The sequence below is a fragment of the Adiantum capillus-veneris genome, chromosome 1 (assembly GCF_014529385.1).
Source record: "Adiantum capillus-veneris isolate H3 chromosome 1, ASM1452938v2, whole genome shotgun sequence".
NCBI classification, from domain to species: domain Eukaryota; kingdom Viridiplantae; phylum Streptophyta; class Polypodiopsida; order Polypodiales; family Pteridaceae; genus Adiantum; species Adiantum capillus-veneris.
Genome location: NC_140931.1, coordinates 7,024,437 through 7,050,729, shown reverse-complemented (window position 1 = coordinate 7,050,729; position 26,293 = coordinate 7,024,437). Strand labels below are relative to the sequence as shown.

At 46.4% G+C, this 26,293-nt stretch overlaps 1 protein-coding gene across 3 annotated transcripts in view; it reads left to right on the top strand.

Moving 5' to 3' along the window:
• The first annotated feature begins 1,188 nt into the window (after nucleotides 1-1,188).
• Nucleotides 1,189-26,293, top strand: part of LOC147464258 (Mitochondrial inner membrane translocase complex, subunit Tim44-related protein) — a 180,253-nt gene continuing 155,148 nt past the window's right edge. The window contains exon 1 of one of the 3 annotated variants that reach the window (XM_086513787.1): nucleotides 1,189-1,351. In XM_086513787.1, coding sequence (XP_086369913.1) covers nucleotides 1,261-1,351 — 91 coding nt within the window. In that variant the 5' untranslated portion in view covers nucleotides 1,189-1,260. The remainder of the gene's footprint in view (nucleotides 1,352-26,293) is intronic. The other 2 variants (XM_086513789.1, XM_086513784.1) reach the window with 2 other exon arrangements.

Below are 26,293 nucleotides of genomic sequence, written 5' to 3'. Positions count from 1 at the left end.
TTTTGAAGAAATCTTCAATAACAATGGCAAGAGAAGGAGGTGTCTCTAACTTCTCTTTGGGAATTCCACGAATAACAATGTTCTTGGAACGTCGCTCCCGTTCCTTCAACTCCTCCACATCCATATTCTCAACATTCTTTGTTTGAACCATAGCTTGCATGAGTGAGGAATTAGAAACCACATTGCTACCACATACATCAGCCCAAGACTTGTTTGTGCATACATTTTTCATGTCGCATACATCACGGCTCATAGTGTCAAATTTCTCCTCTTTCTATACATGGTCATGCTCTACTTTGCTCATCCGCTCCTTCAAAGCATTCAAGTCCACAAGAGAGCGTTTACATTCCTTGACTTCCTCTTCAAGTTGCATCAAACGTGTTGTTTGCATCTCAAGTGTCCTCTTGAGATTCTCATTCTCAACCACAAGTACCCTTGGTGTGCCATTCTCCATTGCAAGTGCTCGTAAGTCTTCGCCTTGTTTGTTTACGGTCTCTTGCAATGATACCAAGTACGCCATGATCATGGTTTTCGATGTCGTTGGTTGGGTGGTTGTGTTGCTATCTCCACACTTAGGAGATTTTGGATCATTTTCCACAATGGTTGTGGACCTTGTTGAAGAAGAAGAACCCTTGCGAGTGCCGGAAGACATTGTATGTAAAATAGGAGATGAGAATCAATTTTGTTGAACCTGTTCACTTCGAAAATGCTGCTACAGAAATGCCTTCCATAACTCTGAAAATTTTTGTCTTTACATCAATGCGTAGAAGACTTCGTGCTCTTCGATTGAGGCTATAGATCACCCAAATCGGAGTTCGGATGAAGAAGTTATGATCAAAAGAGTGGACTGCTGTCTACTAGGTAAAAAAAACGACTGCATTGAGAGAGAGAGAGAGAGAGAGAGAGAGAGAGAGAGGTCTCTCTCTCTCATTGAAGGTAGAGAGAGAAAGGACTATCCGTATGAAATATTTGCAAGCATAAGTGAAAATGCACAATAACTCGCACGATAATCTTCTCCCTCCAAACTCGATCTCTCCCTCTCTCTCTCCCACCCAATATGGAGTGGAATAATTCGGCATTTGACATCATGTAAACAAGTATCATTAAATTTATTTAATTTGTATCATAGTAAGAGCGAGCAGGACGCAAGCTAGTAGATATAATGCCCAATAAAAAGGTAGGTCATTCAAATGCTTCAAAAATGACGTCGCTGCCCTGATGTCTTAAACCCTGTGATAAACCCGAGCAGAGTGACAGACGATGGCATTTATGCGATGGGCTCGAACATCAGCAAATCAAGTGCGTGGGGGCCTAGCTTCTCAGAACGCAGGCTACAAGAGTCTTGTACCAAGTAAGTCTCTGCAACTGCACGTGGAAGACCCACGTCTCCGGTCTCCCAGCTTTGGGAGGGAATGTATTAAAATATGGCCACACTGGATGACGGCGGCTTCCCCTGATAAGACTATCCTTCATGCAGATTCAAACACACCTACCCTCATCAGCAAAAGAGTAGTAAAAGACTTTTGTAGATTGTGAGTGAGAACAGGTCTCTTCATGGTTTGGCTAACAGAAGAATGCTTAGAAGATCTTGAAACTGGTATGCTGGGAAGGAGGGTCAAGCCTACAGAGGATCTTTTGCACCTATAATAGACAGAGGACAATGCAAAAAAATAGGAGACCGCCTAAATTCACAGTCAAGGGACGACAACTCTATGCGGTCTGGTGTTCCACATTGTGCTTGAACATTGTCACATAAGCAAGTTGTAACGACAAAAGACTGTTAGTTCCCTTCCTACATGGAGATGGGTTGCTAGTTTGAACTTTGAAGATGTAGGAGTTGCACATCCAAATTAGATGGAACTCAAGAAGGGTGGAAGCTGGGCTATGCTCATAGCAAATCAGTTTTTGATAACAATCTTTGTGAATCTGATCTCTAGGCTTTAAGCAAGGATTCAACACATGACTCAATATGGCATTCCCCATTTGAGGAAGGGGGAAACCTTTTTAGTTTACAATACACAATAACTTACTAGACTTTCGCTGTCTCTTCAGGCATCTCGTTTCATCACTCATGCTAACTGCATGTGTTTGTCGATATGTCTCATTTGTCACCCCTTATGTGCTGCTTGTTGAGGACTTGGAAGGATTTGCAACGAGATTATGCGCCCCCACAGTGGTTCATTCGACATTCATCGTACAGACCACCTTGATGTTTATATAGCCTACACATTGTGCCTCCTCTTTTGTACTTCCTTTGGGAGATAGGCCATCGAGCATCTCCCGAGGTCTCTTATGTACATAGAATATAGCCCCTTTTCTCCACACACACACACACACACACACACAGAGAGAGAGAGAGAGAAGAGAGAGAGAGAGAGAGAGAAGAGAGAGAGAGAGAGAGAGAGAGAAGAGAGAGAGAGAGATTCGAACGTCTATTAGAGGCTGGAGTCAGCCTATGAAACATCAAATGTACATGTGTGTGTGTTCACTATCTATCAGGATAGGACAAAGGTACAAAGTAACAAAATGTGGTCCTGTGGTAAGGGGAGCAGGTGATTCACGAGAGGCTAGGATGCAAGTACATGGGAAATGGGGGGTTGGGGGGGGGGGGGGGGGGGTGGAGCTCAAGGAAGTACAATCATGAAGTGCATCAAGCCATTTTATATCAAAATTGTGGTGTAAGATCTAGTAGATGGGTGGGTGTGGTGTAAGGGCTACGTGTATGATCACGGCTCGGTCTACCAGCATCAGAGCAAAGCTCTCTTGGGTTGCCTGGTGGTGGCGAGTCTTGGTCTCTTGGATCTGCATACGAAGGAGTCTTGGAGCCGTGTATCGCGGAGCTCGGAGGCATCTCCTAGCTCTGACTATCTTAGCTTACTTTAGGATGACTTCTTTGTGTGTCTATGTGATAGGTGGCGTTAGGGTTGTGGTCCTTTGGAAGAACTTAGTAAGCTGTGGCTGTCTGCCACCTTTTGGTGCCGCTACAGTGCCAACAATGTCTCCTTATGTGTATCTCCTCTAAAATGGCCAAACTGGCGCTAATCTTTGGACTCCATGATAGCTCATAGGGTGGGATGTCTTGGGAAAAGAGCCTTATATTTGTCTATAATAGTCTCATATGCTTTACATCTGCAGACAAAGTGCTCCTCGTCTTCAATCGACCTCTGAGCTCTCTATGCAAAGCTAACATAACCTCTCAGCTCGGGGAGTAAGGGCAACTCTTCCTATCTCTATCTCTAGCCGATGTGATGATACTCAGAGTTGGCATGTATGTGTCCATGTAGCGTGGTCTCTGGATGAACCCCTTGTCTAGCATGGTCAAGAAGTGCTCACTATAATATCACCTCTTCCAAGGAAGAGGCTATCTATGTGCGATCCATGTCTCCTGATGTAGAGCTGCCATTGTAAGGTGCAACGGAATTGAATGTTGAACTTTGCTCAAGATGAGTGCTCCGAACTCTGCTCAAGGTTCCTTTTACTTACGGAAGGGAGAGCCTTTTGTGCCTTTAATGAGAGAGTGTAAGTGATCACAAACAAAGTCGATAAACACTGTGAATGACGGTGCTAAGACTGAGAGATAGAGAGAATACGACACCAGACAAGTTGTCAAACCCTCCTCCAATGGCCCCTCTCTCGATGGCGAGAGAGGTCTATGCTATTGATTGCACAAATCTGGTACAAGATGCTGATGCAAGTCGAGAGGCTATGATGCAATGTGTATCAAGGTTTTCGACTACGGCGGCGACGAGGCTGAAATGCTAACTGCTGAGAGTGCGGGATCTGCTGCTGAAAACACTGATTTCATGCTGTATAAAAACGCTGGTTCATACTGAACCTACTGCTGTCCAAATGTTGAATTTGCTGTCCTGAAAAACACTGATCTGAGGTTTGCAAAAACGTTGGTTTGAGGGCTTCAAAAACGTTGAGATGCTGGCTTTAAAATGCTGAGATAAGGCCTTCAAAAACGCTAGCTTAATTGTTGAAAAACGCTGGGCTTTACTGCTGAAAAACGCCAGGCTTTATATGGTTCTTGCGAGAGAGAGAGAGAGAGAGAGAGAGAGAGAGAGAGAGAGAGAGAGAGAGAGAGAGATACCTACTGCAAGGTAACTTGCTTGTGCACTTCTTCCTCTTCTGCCAGATTTCACTAGCGCTAGGTTTTCTTTTATATTGCCTTGGCTCATTTATCCTACCCAGTTCCCCACAAAAGTCACCTTAAAATATAAGTGAAAAATGACTAAAATAGGGAAAATAGATTCTGTGCATTGGAAAATGCTGTCTTCAAAAACGTTGAGATACTGGCTTCAAAATACTGAGATAAGGCCTTCAAAAACACTGGCTTAACTGCTGAAAAACGTTGGGCTTTACTGCTGAAAAACGCCAGGCTTTATAGGGTTCTTGCTTGCGCCAATCCTCTTTCAACCGCGCTAGGTATTGTGGTGGCATAAACCGCGCCTTGACCTTGTCTTGGAAGTCGGTCCAAGTGAAGGAAAGGGGTGCGTCTTCGTCGACTTACTCTAAGTGCGTGGCCAACTGTGCCTCTTGCCATGCGTAGTACCAATTAATGGCATACTGGCAATGTACATGGTTGCCGTCAAAACCTTCCTATTGCCTGTCTTCTTAGTTGTCGCAAAATAAGCATTAAATTGATGCAAAACAGTAGCATCCATCTTAGCATCATATCTACTGAAAGTCAACTTCTCGGTGATGGGGTTGTTGGAGTCCGAATCTCGGCTTGCGCCACTCGATGAACCACCAACATCTTTGGCTGGCTCGGGTTTCGAGGTGAGAACCTGTTGGACCAACTCTTGCATGCGTAGGTCTCTCTGCACCTCACGCTCCGTCTCCAAGGTGACTCATCTTTCTTCGGCCGCCAAGCGTGCTTGCTCACGCTCACTCTCAATAATTGCCTGTCTTGCTTCGACCGCCAAGCACGCTCGCTCATGCTCACGATGATCGTGCTCACGCTCCAAAGCTGCTTTTCTTTCTGCTTTTCTTTCTTTTCGTTCCTTGTCCGCCAAGCGCGCTTGTTCACGGTGGTGAATCATCCGTTCCTCTGAGGATGCCTGTCTTTCTTGGCACTCATGCTCCAAGGTAATGCGTTGCGCTTCTTGTTGTGCCATCGCAACGCGATTCGCTTCTTGTTGTTGTGCCATCATGTCCATCATTGACTTGACCAAAGCCTCCATAGGATTCGGTACAATCCGTGGCGTAGATGGGGAAGGAGGAGGGTCAGAAAAACCTCCTTGGTGGTGAGATTCTTCTTCGCTACTTTCATGCCCATCACCTCCATGTGAAGTATCCATTTCTCTTCGGGTGATGACCATACACTGAAGTTGTGGGTTGTAACAGACTTGGACGCTCCAAGTCAAGAATCAATCGCGATAGACCAAATAACCACTTTAAAACAATTCACAGATCACAATAGATTTGCATTGGCCTGGCAGAGTTTCGTTCCTTGAGATATTGGTCCCCAAGACTGACATCCCTTTCGGTATTTCTTTATGTATTAAATCAACGTTAAAGTACAAAGAGCAGTTAGGGTTTCACTCTCAGACTCTGCGTCTAGATGCTATCCAGAGTGAGCTGTCACCAGCGTGTGACTACTATCTATCCTTTTTGTTGATTTCTTTCTTATTATCTATTTACTTTCACTTTTTGGAAACACCCCTCGGGAAATCTAACTGCCGTGCATTGCATAGCTAGTGTGGAACTGTCCAGAGGGAGTCCAGGCCTGAGGGCAAGAGAGCACTAAGGTTGGACAAGGACTATGGTTAGGCAAGTGGGGTCATTGACTAGCCAAAGTGGAATCCTTTGCTACAGAGGCTACATTTCAGTTCTGGATGTGGCCGCAGTGTACAAAGAGGGTCGGATGACCTAGAAAGATGCAATGGCAGCATCTCCTAAAATTTAGGGAACTGCTATTTTGGGACCTGAAAATGTGTTGACGTCATTATCTCCGGAATGACAAGGGGAACATTTTCTTACTCTGCCGTGAAGTCAATTGGGCAACCGGTTGGGATATTTTTAGACGGCAACCCCGAAACGGGAAAATGCTTATAAATGTGCCAAGTGGCACCTTCTGGTGCACTTGCCTTATGCAACAAGAAGTGGCGTTGAATTTAGGAGGGGGAGAGCCTCATTTTCAGTTTTTGTCACAGGTTAAGAGCTATGGAGTGCTTGCTTTCCCTCTTATGCATAGTGCGGTGCTAGGAGTGATGCCCTGCACGCTACACACTGCCCTCTCTCTCCTCTTTGGCAGTATGTTATGCCCCTCTAGTGGGCTCTTCATTTGACCAATGTACAGTTGTGTGGGTTCATGCGCGATTGCCGAGGCAAGAGCCTCTTGCACAGGTACTGGATTAGCTAGCGGCTAATCCCCCCGCAGGTATAGGTGAATTCGGAGAGGTTTCACGCTAGAAATCTCGTCCGATTCAAAGGGCAAGTAGCCCTACAAGTGCGGGAGCTCGAGGACTTGCTACGGATGCGACCGGCACGCGAAACGGAGCCCAAAGCAGTAAATTACAGCCTGTTGTGTATTTTTGCAGGTTTAGGGTTTTGGCCCTAAACGGACCCTAATACCCCCAGGAGGTTCGGGGACGCAAGGGGACCGTTGTACAAGTGATCTGGCGCATTTTCGGGGCTGAAAACAGAGAATTCAGCGTGTTGCAGATTCTCGCCAGGTTTTGCAAAGTGCCCGTATGCGTCGGGAAAGTCAGTCAATGCGTGGGAATACTGACTGTGAAGGGTTCTAGTACAGTTATGCTGCCGAAATCGGGCTGGAACAGTGGAAATTCAGCCGAGTTTGTGCAGGGCAGCTTGTAGGGAACCACAGCGTTTATTCCCTCTTTTGAACAATAAAGAAATACCGAAAGGGGCACCTAAGTTAGGGGCCAATCTGGTGTCCGTCTACTCATACAGGTGCAATCTAGCAGCCTGTATCCCTCTCCCCTTTGTTGTGTCTTGAAAGTACAGGTAAAATAGACGACTAATAATGGGTGAAAGCTAAATCAAGGTTTAAAGTAAAGTCTACCGCCCTTTTCGGATTGAACAGGCTGGTTTCATGAGCCCTAAACCGTGTATATAAAGATTACAAGGGATGCCCAAAAGCAGAGCCCCAAAAGTTTTCAGTTCAAAAGCAGTTTCTCTCTCTCTCTCTCTCTCTCTCTCTCTCTCTCTCTCTCTCTCTCTCTCTCTCTCTCTCTCTCTCTCTCAATGAGAGCAAAATAAAGCAAAGCGTAGCCCAAAAGTTGGGATTTGTGTCGCTCATTTTTTTTTTCACCTCCGTGATTTCCGAAAATTAGGGTTTCCGCAAAATTAGGGTTTTTGGCAGAAATTAGGGTTTGTAGGAATTTTAGGGTTTCTGGCAGAAATTAGGGTTTCTGCTGTCGGTAGCCACATCATCACTTTGTGACATACCCCCTCTTGAAAGCATTGTAATCGACCTCGATTACGCCTGCAAAACCGACAAAAGCCATAAACCGTCTTAGTAGACACCGACTGTTAGTACCAACGTACTAGGAACACACATCTAGCACATGTACCAAATCGACCGTCACATCATACGACATCACTGGACATCACATGACATTCAACATTCATTCGGATCGTAGACCATGATTTATCGGCAATGTAGCTAGCAATCACATCTAGGTCCAATCGGGACCTCATCGATGTCCGATTAACTAACCCCTATTGTAACCATGTCTATTCGAGATCAATCAGACCAAAATGCTGCAGTCATTTCGTCTATCAGTTCCTGCACTTAAGAGAAGTCAAGAAGAAATCAGTATCATAATCAAGAATTCCATTTCATAAAGTCATCCAGCAGAATACTGTCAGCTCTCAGTATCCCTGAAGCTCAAAGAGACATCAGTGACTTTAGTATCAAAATCAAGGCATCTGTTTGACAAAGGAGCAGAGTAACTCCCCTCTTGTGCATTCCACTGCACCAGATCTTCGGCCAAGCTGAATTTCCGGGTTCCGTTTGGAGTAGACTATGCTAAACCAAAGTATCGAGGTAAAGTTTCACAATCTGAGGAGTATCTGCTAGGTCCTCCTCCTCCATCCACTTCGCATCCAATGCAGGATAGTTCTTGAACTTAACCAAGAATTGCCTTTGGAATTTACCTTTAGTCTTCGTACCCTTATGTGCCAAATCTGTTCAGGAACAAGGATCTCCTTGTTTTCTTCCACTTCGGGTTGCTCATCAAGCTCCCCATCATCAGGCACATCACCCTTAATAGGTTTCAAGAGACTCACATGCAATGCATTGTGATCCTCCAAGTATCTGGCAGTTTCAATTGGAAGGAGACATCATTTATCTTTTCAGTGATCTGGAAAGGTCCGTAGTATCGCATACTAAGCTTCGGAAAAAGCCTCTCCTTTCCCTTTTTCTTTGATAGGCGTGCCTTCTCAAAACGTAAGAGCACCCAATCATCCTCCTTCAATTTCAAGTCGCGACGATGGCGATCTGTTGCCTTTTTCTGTCGTTCTTGAGACTTTTGCAAAGTCTCGCGAACCTTGGCAAAAGCCGTATCCAAATCTCGCGAATATTCGTCCGCTTCAAATATCTAATCTTTCGTGCTCAGGAAGGATAGAACCTTCGCAACACTTTCGACAATCTCAAATGGCGTCTTCCTCGTCGAAGAGTGTATCTTGTTATTGTAGGCAAATTCCACCAAAGGTAAGTTCTTTTCCCATTGAGTCTTCTGATCCGAGATATAAGACTTCAATAAATCTAAAACCACTGAATCTCAGATTGCCCATCAGTCTGCAAGTGGAACGATGACGAGAACTGCAACCGCGTGCCCATGTTCTCCCAAATTGCCTTTCAAAACAAACTCGTAAATCTGGGGCCTCTGTCGGAGACAGTCGTCTCAGACGTGCCATGTAATCGGAAAATCATCATGATCATTCTGTGTTCTCGAGAGATCAAAAATGAAATCCATTGCAATACTTTCCCAGGGGTGGGTGGGTAAAGGCTGTAACAATCCCTGTGCCTTATGCCTGTCAAACTTGACCTTCTGGCATACTGCACACAAACTCTTCCACATCCTTTTTTGAGTCTCGGCCAAAAGAAGTCTCTCTCTACCCCTTTCATGGTGGTAGCAATGTCGCGGTGACATGTAAAAAGGTGGATAGTGGCATTCAGTCATAACCTTTTCCCTCAACGGCTGTGTAACGCACAACATGGTTTTTCTCATCAAGTAGCCTTCCTGAAGGGAGTATCCTGCTACTATCTCCCCATCCCGTATCCGTGTGAAATATTTGCAAAATCTGTATCTGTGGCATACTGGTCGACCATATCCTCGAAGCTCTTGCGATGTATCGCGGAAAAAGCCAGAACCAGCGGCTTCCGAGACAAAGCATTTGCCACCACATTCTTCTGTCCCTGCACGTGGACAATTTGGAAGGGAAACTGTGACAAGATGTTCGCCCACCGCATCTGCTTTTCCAAAAGCTGCTTCTATGACAAGAAGTAGCGCAAACTCTGATGGTCTGTAAAGACAGTAAAATCCGCTCCGAGTAGGTAATGCCGCCACTGAGTAAGAGCATGGATAACCGCCAAAAGCTCTTTCTCATATATCTGTGCTGTCATCTTCGGCCTAGAGAACAATCGGCGCTCGTAAGCAATGACATGGCCTTCTTGCATCAAGACCGCACCCAGACTACGACCACAAGCATCACAATATACTTCAAATGACTTCTGCAAGTCCGGCAAAGTCAAAACTGGTCCCGTAGTCAATTTCTCTTTCAATGTCTGAAAGGCAGTCACCTCTGTGGATCCCCACGAGAAAGGGACTCCTTTCTGTATCAAGATATGCAAAGGGGAAGCAACCTCTGCAAACTTTCAAATGAACCGTCTGTAGTACGAACAGAGTCCCAAGAAGCTTCCAACTTCATGGACATTCTTCAAATCGGGCCAATCACGGATAGTGTCTATCTTGGCCGAATCCACTGGCACTCCTGCTGCTGAGACCAAGTGTCCCAAAAAGTCTCTGGAGCAGATGATGTCTGTGTTTTGCCTCATTCTTGGAGAAACAATGATATCATCAAAGAAAGTGCCAACAAATAGCCTATACTCTCGATTTAATGCTTCTTTTAGTGCTAGGCTTCATTATGGCTGAGTCTGCCCTTGATCTCCGGAGTCATGACAGAAACTCAGCACGGTGAACTTTGTGTTGATGTATGCTCATGTGTGTGTGTGCGTGTGGTGTGTTGTGTTGGGGAGCATATGTTAGTACCTAGTTCTACACCCACTATTGGGCACCGACGACGTTAGTGGGGATGTCGTGGTATCTAGTCAATACTATGCATGATGGAGCTGATGGTTATATTGTCTTGTGGGTGACTACCATGGGTCTATACCTTGCACTTTCCTTCAAGGGTGAATCTGGGCTTATCCTTGATTCATCTAGGTATATTTTTTCGTCGTATTGCGGACATGCAGACTTCACATTGTGAAGTTTTCGTCCGAGTTACGACCAGTTGATATTGTGCTAATTCTTTCTATCTTTTGTGGTGCGTATGCCCTATCAACTACCTCATTTTTGTGCTAATTTTTCCGATTTAATGCTTCTTTTAGTGCTAGGCTTCATTATGGCTGAGTCTGCCCTTGATCTCCGGAGTATAAGGGGTATGAGTCTCCCGAAAACGGCCACGGGAGGGGACCCCCCACCTAGACACGCTAGCCTTACTCCACGCACTCGTGCACCGTGGGGACTCCACGCAAGGTTCCCCAGGGCACGCTATGACCCTCCGTGAGTGCGGCGGAGCCTGAGGCTACGTGGGGCTAGGGACCCGGAACGCAAGACCCGCGAAACGCAAAACGGCCGTCGACCCATGGAACGCAACCACGGCCGAGCCGGTCCCGTCCGAGCCGGGCCCCCGTGAAGGCAACTCGACCCGAGCCGGTCCCGTCCGAGCCGGGCCCTCCTGAGCCGGTGCCGTCCGAGCCAGGACCCCTTGAAGAAACACCTCGACCCGAGCCGGTCCCGTCCGAGCCGGGCCCACCTGAGCCGGTCCCGTCCGAGCCAGGCCCCCTGGAAGACAACACCTCGACCTGAGCCGGTACTGTCCGAGCCGGGCACACCCTAAGCCGGTCCCGTCCGAGCCAGGCCCTTGAAGATAAAACCCCCCTCCGCCCGAGCCGGTCCCGTCCGAGCCGGGCCCTTTGAAAGCAAACGCGCCCACCACGCACCTCAACCTGACGCGCCCAGATTCTGGGGCATCACACTTGGTATCAGAGCTGCAGGAAAGAGCTCCACGCCCCCCGTCCCCGTGACGCGTCCAAACCCCAGGCCGTCACCCGTGACCCGCGCCGGCCCCGATCCGAGCCGGGCACCTCCAACACAAAAAGGAAAGATGTGAGCTAGACAGGGCTCTTCATAACAAAAAGCAGAACCACCAAAAACGCGACGGACCAACCCAACTGTGTTCGTCGCGCCCCGGCCACTTTTGTGGCCCATGCTGAGCTGAAGACCCACTCAAGTCTACAAGAGACCACAGGGCCCCGAGCTAGCCCTCCAAATGACGTCCACACAGGGACACACAGGGATCAGTTGAAGATTGAAGAATCAGCCAAAGCCCTCATGGTGTCATGACGCGCCAAAGCTACTTCGACCCGAAGACTGCATCTAACCAAGAAACCTTGCCCGATTCAAGATTCGGCGATTGGAAACCAAAGCTGGTGTCAGCCTAAGTCTACAACGCGCGTCAAAATGACGGTAAGCTTCCTTGCAACTCCGCAAGTGCTGCATTGCGACGGACTCTCCTTCCAACTCGACTTTCAAGAAGTCTCCGCACGGGCCAACGCAGCAGGTGGCTCCGCGCACACTGGGTTACCTATTCGGGGAATGCTCAAGTATGGGGAATTCTACTTGGGTGTTCAAAGCATACATATTTTCAGCCTTCTGCCAAAAATCCAAAAATACAGACCTCATTTTCAAAAATTCCAAAAACAAAGCATTCTACCTACTTGCATTTGGGAACAGTTTTTGCTCACTTTGCACTTATATGCACCCCTTAGTCCCTTGGCCTCATGCATAGCCAAGCTCTCTTTTCCCTTCGTTCGACGAGGGCGTCGAACTCTCTTCAACCGGGGGTGTATATAAGGGGTATGAGCCTCCCGAAAACGGCCACGGGAGGGGACCCCCCACCTAGACACGCTAGCCTCACTCCACGCACTCGTGCACCGTGGGGACTCCACGCAAGGTTCCCCAGGGCACGCTATGACCCTGCGTGAGTGCGGCGGAGCCTGAGGCTACGTGGGGCTAGGGACCCGGAACGCAAGACCCGCGAAACGCAAAACGGCCGTCGACCCATGGAACGCAACCACGCCCGAGCCGGTCCCGTCTGAGCCGCGCCCCCGTGAAGGCAACTCGACCCGAGCCGGTCCCGTCCGAGCCGGGCCCTCCTGAGCCGGTGCCGTCCGAGCCAGGACCCCTTGAAGAAACACCTCGACCCGAGCCGGGCCCACCAGAGCCGGTCCCGTCCGAGCCAGGCCCCCTGGAAGACAACACCTCGACCCGAGCCGGTACCGTCCGAGCCGGGCCCACCCTGAGCCGGTCTTGTCCGAGCCAGGCCCTTGAAGATAAAACCCCCCTTCGCCCGAGCCGGTCCCGTCCGAGCCGGGCCCTTTGAAAGCAAACGCGCCCACCACGCACCTCAACCTGACGCGCCCAGATTCTGGGGCGTCACACGGAGTCATGACAGAAACTCAGCACGGTGAACTTTGTGTTGATGTATGCTCATGTGTGTGCGCGTGTGGTGTGTGTTGTGTTGGGGAGCATATGGTAGTACCTAGTTCTACACCCACTATTGGGCACCGACGACGTTAGTGGGGATGTCGTGGTATTTAGTCAATACTATGCATGATGGAGCTGATGGTTATATTGTCTTGTGGGTGACTACCGTGGATCTATACCTTGCACTTTCCTTCAAGGGTGAATTTGGGCTTATCCTTGATTCATCTAGGTATATTTTTTCGTCGTATTGCGGATATGCAGACTTCACATTGTGAAGTTTTCGTCCAAGTTACGACCAGTTGATATTGTGCTAATTCTTTCTATCTTTTGTGGTGCGTATGCCCTATCAACTACCTCATTTTTGTGCTAATTTTTCTGATTTAATGCTTCTTTTAGTGCTATGCTTCATTATGGCTGAGTCTGCCCTTGATCTCCGGAGTCATGACAGAAACTCAACACGGTGAACTTTGTGTTGATGTATGCTCATGTGTGTGTGTGCGTGTGGTGTGTGTTGTGTTGGGGAGCATATGTTAGTACCTAGTTCTACACCCACTATTGGGCACCGACGACGTTAGTGGGGATGTCGTGGTATTTAGTCAATACTATGCATGATGGAGCTGATGGTTATATTGTCTTGTGGGTGACTACCATGGGTCTATACCTTGCACTTTCCTTCAAGGGTGAATCTGGGCTTATCCTGGATTCATCTAGGTATATATACTCTCGAAAAATCCCGTCGATCATCCGGTTAAATGTTGCAGGAGCATTGGTTAAGCCAAAAGGCATCACCAAAAACTCAAATAATTCAAAAAGTAGTCTGGAAGGCTGTCTTGTAGACGTCTCCCGTCGCGATTCGGATCTGATGGTATCCACTCTTCAGATCAATCCTGCTAAAGCACGAGGATCCCTGTAACTTGTCGAGTACATCATTGATCCTAGGAATCGGAAATATGTTCTTGATGGTGATTTTGTTGAGAGCTCTATAATCGATGCACATTCTCCAAGATCCGTCTTTCTTCAAATCCAGCAACAGTGGAGAGCAGTATGGTGAAGTACTAGGCTGGACAAGACCCTTTTCCAAGAGGTCTTTCACTTGGTTCATAATCTTTTTCAGTCTGTCCTCGGCTCACATGGTAAGGTGGCCAATTCGGTGACGTGCTTCCAGGTATCAGGTCAATGGTCTGATCTTCAGGCCCTCTAAAAAGCAATCGGCATGAGTGCGGAGAAAAATCTCGGCATCCTTTTGATCATGTCAAAACATATTCAACCTTTATCCATCGTTCAGTTCTCTGCCAAAAGAATGATTAAAGAAACTAAAGTTTATCAAGTACAATTCTCTGAGCCCTTCATTTATCAAAGTCGCTTTCTTGGCCTGGTAGTCAACCACGGCGTAGTTCTTGTGGTACCAAGGGATCCTGAGTAGAACGTCACTCGCGTGCCCTGAACACCCTTGTCATTGCAAACGAAGTTTGCCAATGCTCGGTGTAATGGCAACATCCCATCCGGATGCCAGTCCGAACTACCTCCGCCTGTGGTGTCAGTCTGTCGGGCGTAATTCCAATTTTATTAAATAAAATGCTTGTAGAAATAGGAGGAGGGAATCGAGCCGCCAATTCCCAGTGAAAGGAAGTCGTCCTTGGCTCCTTCAAAAGAGCTCCCTGATCCTTCACTTTGCCCCAAAAGCGGCAAAGTTTGTACTTTCATTCATTAGATTCGGTGCAAGTCCCACGCCATGTGGTACCAGTTCTGCTTTTCTATCTGCCTTTTCTGCCACGTTCCTCAGTTGCTCTCGAACTCTCAGGCTGTCGTCGTCTTTATCATTCTGTTCTTTCTGTGCCTTTTTAGGGCACTTCGTGGAGATATGTCCACGTTCCCCGCATCCAAAGCACTTCCCCTCTCTGATGAAGCGAGCTCTCTCCTCAGGAGTAAGCTTGGGTCGTGCATCCTTTTTCTCTGGATTGCTCTTTTTCTTTCTACTTTCATTCCCAGAAGTCTGTTCGGCTCGTTGTGTCATGACCTCATCTGTGGGGTAGGTCAGACTGCCAGAGTGAATGGCAAAGCCCCGCTTCGCATGACTCATCAACTCCTGAATAGAAGCTGACTTTTGTTCCAAGCAGTGATCTTGGATCTCTGTAGGTAGACCCAAGGTGAACCGCTCAATCTGTTCTCTGAACAAGATCTTCTTGAATGAAGAGGCGGGTAGAAAAGAGCTCCAGAATCTTCACAGTAAACATTGATTGTATCTTTCTTGGTCATCCGAAGATTGTTCCAAGCAGCTCGTATATCTCGTTCATACTCTTGCGTCAACCAAGAAGAAATAAAAAGCTTCTTAAATTTCAGCCATTTAACTGGCGCAGTCTTGTTTAAAAGAAGCGTGGACCACCAAGTGCGAGCATTCCCCTTAAAGTAAGAGGCAGCTCTTCGAATCTTGGAGTGCTTTGAATAGCGTCCTTCCGCGAAAGCGATGTCAAACTGCTGTATAAAAGATAAAGCCTTCGAAGCATCTAAGTATCCTGAAAAAGTATCAAACTTGATCGAGTGGCCACCTTCCTTAAGCAACCGGACTTTCTTGCTTTTATCTTCGAGAAAGTCATACTGGTTGGCTTCGTAAAAATTCTTCTTGTTCGCATAATTTTTTTTTGTCATAGGAATCTGAGCTGTCTGTAGACGAGTCTTCAGTACAACTGTCAGTCTCTGGGCGAGATTTAGCCTTCTTTGCCTTTTTCTTGCCCTTTCCGAAGCTTTGTTTCTTGCTTTGCTTTTTACCTTTTCTGTCTTCACTCGAATCTGAAGAGCTAGAAGAACTGTCAGAAGAAGAAGAAGAAGAACTGGGTACTCCTTCAAATCGAACACACTTCTTTTGTTTCTTTGCTTTGTCAAATGTCGACTGACGACCCAAATATCCCGGGAAGTCAGTGCCTTTCTTCTGCTTTTTGCCGTGCTATTTGGCTTTCTTTTGCGTGTCAAAAAGCTGAGCAATCCGTGCATCAACTACCTCTTGTAATTCCTTCTCTGAATATTGTTTGTGGTTAGAAGGTTTCTTGAGAGCGGGTTTCAGGGGTGGTGTAGTGGTTTTCTGCCACTACGCATGCACTTCCTGAAAAGAAGTCTCGCTCATATGTTTTGCCAATTTCGGATCGTTTGCAAAACTGAGCATCATCTTTGTTGCATCGCCGATCAATTGACGACGCTTTATCTCTCTTTGCTCCGCCTGAGTAGGCCGAGGCGGGCCATACTCTCTGCCGGAATCTTCTTTGTGATCCCTGCCTACATCTCCAGATGCAGAGGGAGTCGGCTGATCCTTGCGTGAAGCCATAGGTGCCGCGGAAAAAAAAATTGGGGATCGGATTTCTCGTAGAAGAGAAATCGGCCGTGCTTTGATACCATTGTAACAGACTTGGACACTCCAAGTCAAGAATCAATTGCGACAGCACCAAATAACCACTTCAAGACAATTCACAGATCACAATAGATTAGCACTGGCCCGGCAGAGTTCCGTGCCTAGAGATATTGGTCCCCAAGACTGGCGTCCCTTTCGGTATTTCTTTATGTATTAAATCAATGTCAAAGTACAAAGAGCGGTTAGGGTTTTACTCTCAGACTCTGCGTCCAGATGCTCTCCAGAGTGAGCCCTAAACGGTGTAGATAAAGATTACAAGGGATGCCCAAAAGCAGAGTCCCAAAAGCTTTCAGTTCAAAAGTAGTTTCTCTCTCTCTCTCTCTCTCTCTCTCAATGAGAGCAAAATAAAGCAAAGCGTAGCCCAAAAGCTGGGATTTGCATCGCTCAAAAAATTATTATTTTATAATTATTTTTTTTCACCTCCGTGATTTTCAAAAATTAGGGTTTTTGGCAGAAATTAGGGTTTGCAAGAATTTTAGGGTTTCTGTTGTCGGTAGCCACGTCATCACTCTGTGACATGGGTTCTTAAGTTCACGAGGAACTTGGGTTCTTGTGGGTCTTGGTTCTTGAGTTCTTGAGGTTCTTCTTTAGCTTGCAATCTGTGTTAGAGAAGGATCTTCTCTTCACCCGAGTTCTGCTCTTTTCCGCGGGCGCACCCCTTGGCGGTCTTGCGCTCACACCGAGGTTGGTTTTTCCCACCTCACGTCGATTGGCCGGCTGCTAAGTGCACGGTCCGCTCTCAATGAGTGAAAAGAGGCACAAGGGGAGGCTGGACAAGCCCTTCTTTTTTTGGGTTTCCTGTCACTCTTCAAAAACACGATTAGGAATCGACACGCCCAAGAGAACTTGGATTACGTGCGACCACAAGAAGCAAAAAAATTTCTGTGGTTCTTTCCTTGAGTGATACAAAACACAATGTAAGGTGCAGCGGAAGTGAATGTTGAACTTTGCTCAAGATGAGTGCTCCGAACTGTGCTCAAGGTTCCTTTTACTTACGGAAGTGTGTCACGTGACACATCCAACCCTATGTGTCTGTGGACAAGCTACAACATGACAAGGGTTCAGTCAGTCACGTCAGTCTAAAATAGGAAGTGATCTGGCACTTTTATGAGTCTGTTCGCAGATCTTGCATGTCCAGACACTTAGAGTAGATGCATATCCGTTGGTTGCACACAGCATGATCATAAGCATTCTCATCAGAATCCATCAGAGTCCTTCGGGGGAATTTTCTAGTGCATTTACCCTATTTTCCATATTTTTGACATTTTTCACTTGTTATTTTTAAGTGACTTTTGTTGGAAAGTAGGTAGGGCAAATTGAGTAAGTTTGTATATAAGCAAACCTAGACTAGTACTAATTGGCAAAAGAGGCAACAGGAGCACTCGCTCAACAAGCAACTTCTCAGCAGAACCCAAGAGGCCTAGCGTTTTTTGCATTAACAGGACAACCCTAGCGTTTTTCATCTACAAGACCAGCCTTGGCGATTTGTGCACAACAGATCAGCCCGACGACATCACGACACAGCAGATCAGCCTAGCGTTTTGCATTTGCAGGACATCCGGCGACAGCAGAACCATTTTCAGCCCTATCGTTTTTACATCTGCATCATAACCCAGCGTTTTGCAGATTTTCCGCGACGGAACATCAAGAAACCTCAGCGTTTTCAGTTTTCAGCCTTTAGCACTCGCAGAACAAGTCCCGAATCTCGCAGATCTCACCTTCCCGCAGCAGTTCCTCGCCGCACGGTGGGATCCATCGAAGTTTGCAGTTTCAGCCCGGAAAACGCAGATTTCAGCATCTGCGTTTTCATCGCATAGTCGCATCGTCGCCATCGACATCGTCATCGACACAGAGTCAGAATTCAGCAAATAAAGATTTGCAGATTTCAGCCATTAGCATTTTCAGATTTTAGCCCTTCTCGTTGTCGTCCTCATCGTCGGCAAGTCCCAGCATTGTAGAGATTTCCGCATCGTCGCCATCGACATTGTCATCGACATAGAGTTAGAATTCAGCAGATAAAGATTTGCAGATTTCAGCCATTAGCATTTTCAGATTTCAGCCCTTCTCGTCGTCGTGCTCATCGTCGGCAAGTCCAAGCATTGTAGAGATTTACGCAATCATAAGTAGAGTGCTCTCGCCATAGAGAGTGGGGCCTTCGGAGGAGGGTTTTACGTCTCTGGAGTCATATTCTCTTCTCTCTCTCTCGGCTTTATAGGGTTCTTGCTTGAGAGAGAGAGAAGGTAACTTGCCTGTGCACTTCTTCCTCTTTTGCCAAATTTCACTAGCGCTAGGTTTTCTTTTATATTGCCTTGGCTCATTTGCCCTACCCAATTCCCCACAAAAGTCACTTTAAAATATAAGTGAAAAATGACTAAAACAGGGAAAATAGGTTTTGTGCACTGGAAATTGCTCCTGATGGTAATACTGATGATCATGTTGTGTGCAACCAGAGGATATGCATCTACTCTAAGTGCCTGGGCATGCACAGTTTGCGAACAGACTCACAAAAGTGCCAGAACACCTCCGAAGCCAGGCTAATTGAACCCTTGTCATGAAGTAGCTTGTCCACATGCACATAGGGTTAGATGTGCACGTGACATCCCCTCCTTTATAAAGCGAGGTACTGTTACCGAGCTGCATGGCTGCCTTGTAGTCTGCCAACAACTCTGGGTAATCTTTGAAAAACTCTTTGTCGACCCACACTGCTTCGTGGGTTCCTTGATCTTTGAACTTCAAAAAGTATCGTCTCACTTGCTTCTTTGAACTATGTCGAAATTGATGCAACAACACTTGCTCCGGCTCCATGACTTCAGCTTCATCGATGATCTCCGGTTCTTCTTCTTCCAAAATGTCCTTTGGAAGCGTTCCCTGAAACACTTTCAACCAAGAAACATGGAAAACGTTGTACATGGACCATGAGTTAGGCAATTGCAATTTCATTGAAACCTCATTTATCTTTTTAATGACAGGAAATGGACCATACATTTCGAAAAGACACCTATGGACACTTCTTTCCAACTTGCTTAAGACGTTGCTTCATGATTTTTAAATACACCCAATCCCCTTCCTTGATCGAAACATCCTGACGATGCTTATTAGCCTGCCGTGAATAAGATTCCTGAGCCTTGCCTAGCCGAAGCTTTACACTCTCAGAAATCTCATCCAATGACTGACTTTCAGCATTGGCATCAAGCATTTGACTGACCGAGCGAGTCAAAAGTGACTGGAACGGACGGCCAAAATCTGCCTCATACGGAGTTCGACCAATGGTAGAGGGAAAAGAGTCATTCAAAATAGCTTGAACCAATGGGAGATAGAGCTCCGAATGAGACGTGATCGCGCACATATGACTTTAAAACATCAAAAGCCAACTGATTGTAAATCTTTGTCTATCTTTGTCTGACCATTTGATTCTTGATGAAAAGCTAATGAAAATTTCAACTTAGTGCCAGAATTTTCAAAGAGTGCGCGCCAAAAATTGGACGTGAACTTAACATCTCTATCTGAAACAATCGATTTTGGCAAACTACAGAGGGAGTATTAATGCTTTATGAACAACTGTGCCACATCTTGTGCAGTGACTGTGGCCTTACAAGGAATCAACATGCAAAACTTGCTGAAACGATCAACAATTGTCAAACATTGAGTGTTTCTTGATTGCAAACTAGGTGAAAGGTTAGTCACAAAATCCATGGAAATATCTTGAAAAGGTCCATTGAGAATAGGCAACGGAAGCAAGAGGCCTTGTTGCTTACCCTGAGGAGCTTTTACCTTTTGACATATAGTGCACTGTGTGACATAGCGAAACACATCTTTTCGCATTTTAGGCCAATAAAAGAATCTTTCCATTTTTTTCCAAAGTGGTGTTCATTCCCTTGTGCCCACCCGTGAGAGAATCATGTGTATCATGCAATATAGTTGGCTTGAGAGAGGGCAACACACATAGACGTTGACGAAAATTCAACAAACCATCACGAATGAGATAGTTGCTTGGCCCTTGGAAAGCAAGAGCCTGCAACCACTGCTTACCAAACTTGAAATCCGCATATTGGTTCTTCATGCTGTCAAAAGACACCCCCTGTATAGGAACTATGGATCTTGACTCAAGAGCCAAAATCTGTCCTTTGCGACTCAACGCATCTGCAACAGGGTTAGCTTTTCCAGGCACATACTCAATCAAACCTCCAAATTGCTCAAAAAATTGTGACCACCGTTCTTGGCGATCACTCCGATGTGCACTAGGCATAGACTGGAGCCACTTGAGGGCTTGGTGATTTGTGCGAACTGTGAACTCTATCATAAAGAAAATGCTTCCAATGCTTAAGAGAGTGAATGTCAGACAAAAGTTCTTTATCATAAACTGAATAGTTCTTTTTTGCACTATTGAGCTTCCGGCTAAGGAAAGCTACTGGATGACCATCCTGCTGAAGCACAGCGCCGATGGCAACATTGCTCGCATCCGTCCATACCTCGAAGGGGTCATCCCAAGAGGCAAGGATAAGACACGGTGCTTCTGTCACCGCAACCTTGAGAGCTGCAAAAGCCTCAATGGCTGCCTCGAGCAAGTCTACGCACTGACGGCGAGTCTTTACCTCTTTCAAAACATTAGTCATAGGTGCGGCAATGCGTGCAAAATTCTCTATGTGCGAACTATGTAGTTGATATAAACCAAGAAAAGAACGCACATCATATGCAGTTTTGGGCAAATCCCAATTACGTACCTGTTCCACCTTTGCGGAGTTTAGCTTGACGCCTTTTGCAAAATTGATATAACCCAGATAAGTAACTTCAGTGAGAAAAAACTCAAATTTCTTAGCTGCAATGTACAACTCACACCCATCCAAACGGGTCAATACCCTTCCCACATCTCTTTCATGTTGTTCCCACGATGTAGAAAAAATGAGAATATCATCTAGAAAGATGAACACACATACACCAACCATATCGCCAAAGCAGCCTACCATGAGACGGTTAAATGTATCCACGGCACCTGTCAATCCAAAAGGCATAACCACATACTCCCATTGCCCTCGCTCTATGCGAAAAGCGGTCTTGAAGATGTCGCCTTTGAATATCTTACCTGATGGTATCCACTTTTGAGATTGACCTTACTGAAAACCTTTGCCCCATTGAGCCGATCAAGGATATACTCAATGCGAGGCATCGGAAATTTGTTCTCGACGGTCATCTTGTTCAATGCCCTGTAATCAACACACAAACGAGATGAACCATCCTTCTTGCGGACAAACAAAATAGGAGCAACAAAAGGACTTACACTGGGACGTATGAATCCTCTAGCCACCAACTTCGTGAGTTGCCGCTCTAACTCTTCCTCATGTGTCTTGTTCAAACGGTAAGGAGCCTTATTGACAGACTGTGCCCCCCCCCGTAAGCTCGATGCGATGGCCCTCCGGCCGCTCGGTGGGAGACGGGGTGGAAGATCATCTTGCAAAAAGAGATGCTTAAACTTGGTAAACAAAGTTGAATACCTGCCTGGAGCCTAAATGCTGTGGGTAACTGGAGCAGCATAGATGAATGCCGCTTGTGCTCCTCGTCGTAATTCACGCTTTACCTGCACATGCGAAATGAGAGGCAAAGAGTACAAACCTTCCACAACACGAATGATCATGGGAGAGTCATTCTTGGCATTTAATGTGAGAGTGTTGTCCTCCCAATCAATGAGAGGGTTATGCTCACGAAACCATCTAATGCCCAAAAGCATATCACATCTTGAGAGAGGAGACACGACAAATTTTCTACGGAAAGCAGCTTGTTGAACTGTAAACAACACATCAAGGCACTCTTGCGTGATGAGAGAGTCCATACTAGGAGCGAAGCCAGACACCACGAGAGGAGATGTCGGACTAACCTCTAGGCGGGCTCTCTCTACAAGAGAGGTACTAATCACATCATGCATATTGCCTGGATCAAACAATATGACAAAACGTTGACCCTCTACATGACCATAACACTTCATGAGAGACTCATTAATGTGTGTGTCAGAGACATGAGAAGATTCAGTTTGGTGCATTAAAGTGCTTGTGGTTGCCGTGGTTGCCTTAGGTTCTTTAGGTGGGGCTGTCTTAGGACAAGCCTTCTTAATGTGACCCTTGACGTGACATTGATAACATCTACCTTCCTTAGCATAAATCACTTGTTCTTCAGTCGTAGGTTTGTAGTAATATTCATTTTTCGATTTCGTATTTAGCTTAACTGAGGACTTAAGAATGTGTTCCGTTAGACGTTGTTGTGTGAAGTTTGATTTCTAGGATTAAGTTTTTAAGATGTCTAATCCTTTTTTGCTTAGAGTTGAAGACTTGTTTTAAGCCAAGTAAGTTGCGTCATCTTATTTTACACATGCCTTTTCTAAAAACATTTTTAAGTTAATACTGTTTTGTTTTATCTGATTTTGTTTCGTAACAAACAAAGTGATTTAGTTTGTTTGTTTGTTTGTTTTTCGTTTCTTTTCTTTTCTTGTGTCCCTTGCTTTTATAGTTTTATAAGTGCTTTATTCCCTCTTATAATTCGTGAGTTCAGAGTATTCTGAACTTATGAAGGTATACACTTGTTCTTCAGCCGTTATGTATTCTCCTATAATTCCTTGTGCGGCTTTTTTATCCGGGGTTAGCTTAGGTTTTGCAGGTGTTTTAGCTTTACCCTTAGATTCATTTTGAGAGTTCTTTTCTGAAGGACTAGAGGAAGATTGACTAGAAGAGTTACCATTCTTACCATTCTTACTGTTCTGAGGGTTCTGAGAGATACTTTGAGACGACTTGTTCTCCTTAGGCTTTCCCTTGTTGTGCTTCATCTCTTGGGAGAGAGCAATTGCTACCGCCTTGTTGAGATCCGTGGGGTCGAAGACTTCTACATCAAACTTGATATATTTGTCCAACCCAAAACGGAAAGCCTCTTTGCGCTCATCATCCGATTTGCGTAATTGGGTGCCGAGCTGTAAAACACGGCTAGAAAAAGACATGACTGGCATACCATTCTGCTTGAGATTGCGCCAATCCTCTTTCAACCGCGCTAGGTATTGTGGTTGCAGAAACCGCGCCTTGAGCTTGTCTTGGAAGTCGGCCCAATTGAAGGAAAGGGGCGCGTCTTCGTCGGCTTTCTCTAGGTGCGCGGCCAAGGGTGCCTCTTGCCATGCATGGTACCAATTAATGGCATCGCCGACAAGGTACATGGTTGCCGTCAAAACCTTGCTATTGCTGGTCTTCTTAGTTGTCACAAAACAAGCATTAAATTGATGCAAAACAGTAGCATCCATCTTACCATCATACTTACTGAAAGTCAACTTCTCGGTGACGGGGTTGTTGGAGTCCGAATCTCGGCTTGCGCCACTCGATGAACCACCAACATTTTGGCCGGCTTGGGTTTCGAGGTGAGAACCTGTCGGACCAACTCTTGCATGCGTATGTCTCTCTGCACCTCACGCTCCGCCTCCAAGGTCACTCGTCTTTCTTTAGTTGCGCGCTTGCTCACGCTCACTCTCAATAATTGCCTGTCTTGCTTCGGCCGCCAAGCACGCTTGCTCACGCTCACGCTCAATAGCTGCCTGTCTTGCTTCGGCCGCCAAGTGCGCTTGATCGCGCTCAGCTCCAAAGCTGCCTTTCTTTCTGCTTTTCTTTCTTTTTGTTCCTTGTTCGCCAAGCGCGCTTGTTCACGCTCGCGAATCATCCGTTCCTCTGAGGATGCCTGTCTTTCTTGGCGCTCACGCTCCAAGGTAACGCGTTGTGCTTCTTGTTGTGCCATCGCAACGCGATTCGCTTCTTGTTGTTGTGTCATCATGTCCATCATTGACTTGACCAAAGCCTCTATAGGATTTGGTACAATCCGTGGTGTAGATGGGGAAGGAGGAGGGTCAGAAAAATCTCCTTGGTGGTGAGATTCTTCTTCGCTACTTTCATGCCCATCACCTCCATGCGAAGTATCCATTCCTCTTCGGGTGATGACCATACACTGAAGTCGTGGGTTCTTAAGTTCACGAGGAACTTGGGTTCTTGTGGGTCTTGGTTCTTGAGTTCTTGAGGTTCTTCTTTAGCTTGCAATCTGTGTTAGAGAAGGATCTTCTCTTCACCCGAGTTCTGCTCTTTTCCGCGGGCGCACCCCTTGGCGGCCTTGCGCTCACACCGAGGTTGGTTTTTCCCACCTCACGTCGATTGGCCGGCCGCTAAGTGCACGGTCCACTCTCAATGAGTGAAAAGAGGCTAAAGGGGAGGGTGGACAAGCCCTTCTTTCTTGGGTTTCCTGTCACTCTTCAAAAACACGATTAGGAATCGACACGCCCAAGAGAACTTGGGTTACATGCGACCGCAACAAGCAAAAAAATTTCTGTGGTTCTTTCCTTGAGTGATACAAAACACTGCCAAAGCTCTGATACCAATGTAAGGTGCAGCAGAAGTGAATGTAGAACTTTGCTCAAGATGAGTGCTCCGAACTGTGCTCAAGGTTCCTTTTACTTACGGAAGGGAGAGCCTTCCGTGCCTTTAATGAGAGAATGCAAGTGATCACAAACAAAGTGGATAAACACTGTGAATGAAGGTGCTGAGACTGAGAGAGAGAGCGAGAAGAATACGACACCAGACAAGTTGTCAAACCCTCCCCCAAGGGCCCCTCTCTCGATGGCGAGAGAGGTCTATGCTATTAATTGCACAAATCTGGTACAAGATGCTGATGCAAGTCGAGAGGCTATGATGCAATGTTTATCAAGGTTGTCGACTACGGCGGCGACGAGGCTGAAATGCTAACTGCTGAAAGTGCGGGATCTGTTGTTGTTTATGCTGCTGAAAACGCTGATTTCATGCTGTATAAAAACGCTGGTTCATGCTGAACCTACTGCTGTCCAAACGCTGAATTTGCTGTCATGAAAAACGCTGATCTGAGGTTTGCAAAAACGCTGGTTTGAGGGCTTCAAAAACGTTGAGATGCTGGCTTCAAAATGCTGAGATAAGGCCTTCAAAAACGCTGGCTTAATTGCTGAAAAACGCCAGGCTTTATAGGGTTCTGGCTTGAGAGACAGAGAGAGAGATGCCTGTTGCAAGGTAACTTGCCTGTGCACATCTTCCTCTTCTGCCAGATTTCACTAGCGCTAGGTTTTCTTTTATATTGCCTTGGCTCATTTGCCCTACCTAGTTCCCCACAAAAGTCACTTAAAAATATAAGTGAAAAATGGCTAAAATAGAAAAAATAGGTTCTGTGCACTGGAAAATGCTCCTGATGGATTTTGATGGTAATGCTGATGATCATGCTGTATGCAACCAGAGGATATGCATCTACTCTAAGTGCCTGGGCATGCACGGTCTGCGAACAGACTCACAAAAGTGTCAGAACACTTCCTAAGCTAGGCTAATTGAACCCTTGTCATGAAGTAGCTTGTCCATGTGCACACAGGGTTAGATGTGCACGTGATAGCCATAGATGGTGTTTGGATATTGTGTGCCTCTCATTGTGTGAGCGGGAAGCCTAGATGAAGGATGAATCCTGGTCATACAGGAAGGTGTTAAGAATCAGGCATCTCTCTGGATTCATCGAGCCGGTCCCATTCTCTCCCAGGGACAAGTGCTAGGGAGTGAGGGCTATTTTGTGGCTGTGCCTGGCAGTGTGAGTTTGTTTTCTCATGTCGGGATATGTCTAGCCATGTTTAGCCTTGGGTTTTGGCTTGGTTCCATGGCCATATAGGCTCCTGGAGGACTGGGATATTTTATCCCAGTCTCTCGTCCTTGCCCCTATGGGCATCTGGTGCCCTTTCCCTATTTTCCTCCTATTTTTCCCCTTTATTCTAGGGTCGTGGAGCTTAAGGTTCTGGGTCGGGAAGCTTGGTGGAGACCCTAGGGGGGGTACCTCTCCCTTGGGTGCCCTAGCGGGCGCTTGTAGGAGGAGCCATGGAGGGCAACCTGACATTTTTGCTGCAGATCAGCCAAGCATTTTTGCTGAGCAGATCAGTCCCAACATTTTTCATGGGCAGCAGTGGCATTGCTTGAAGATCATCTCCACGGTGCAGTGCATCCTCAAGAGTGAAAGGAACCTATGGGCCCCTAGGGTCGTGAGAAAGCAAGAACTTGGTTGGGGAAAAATACCCTAGGCAAGCAAGAGCGTGTATGGCCTAGTAAAAGAGCCAAAACCTTGAGCTATACATGGCTGGAAA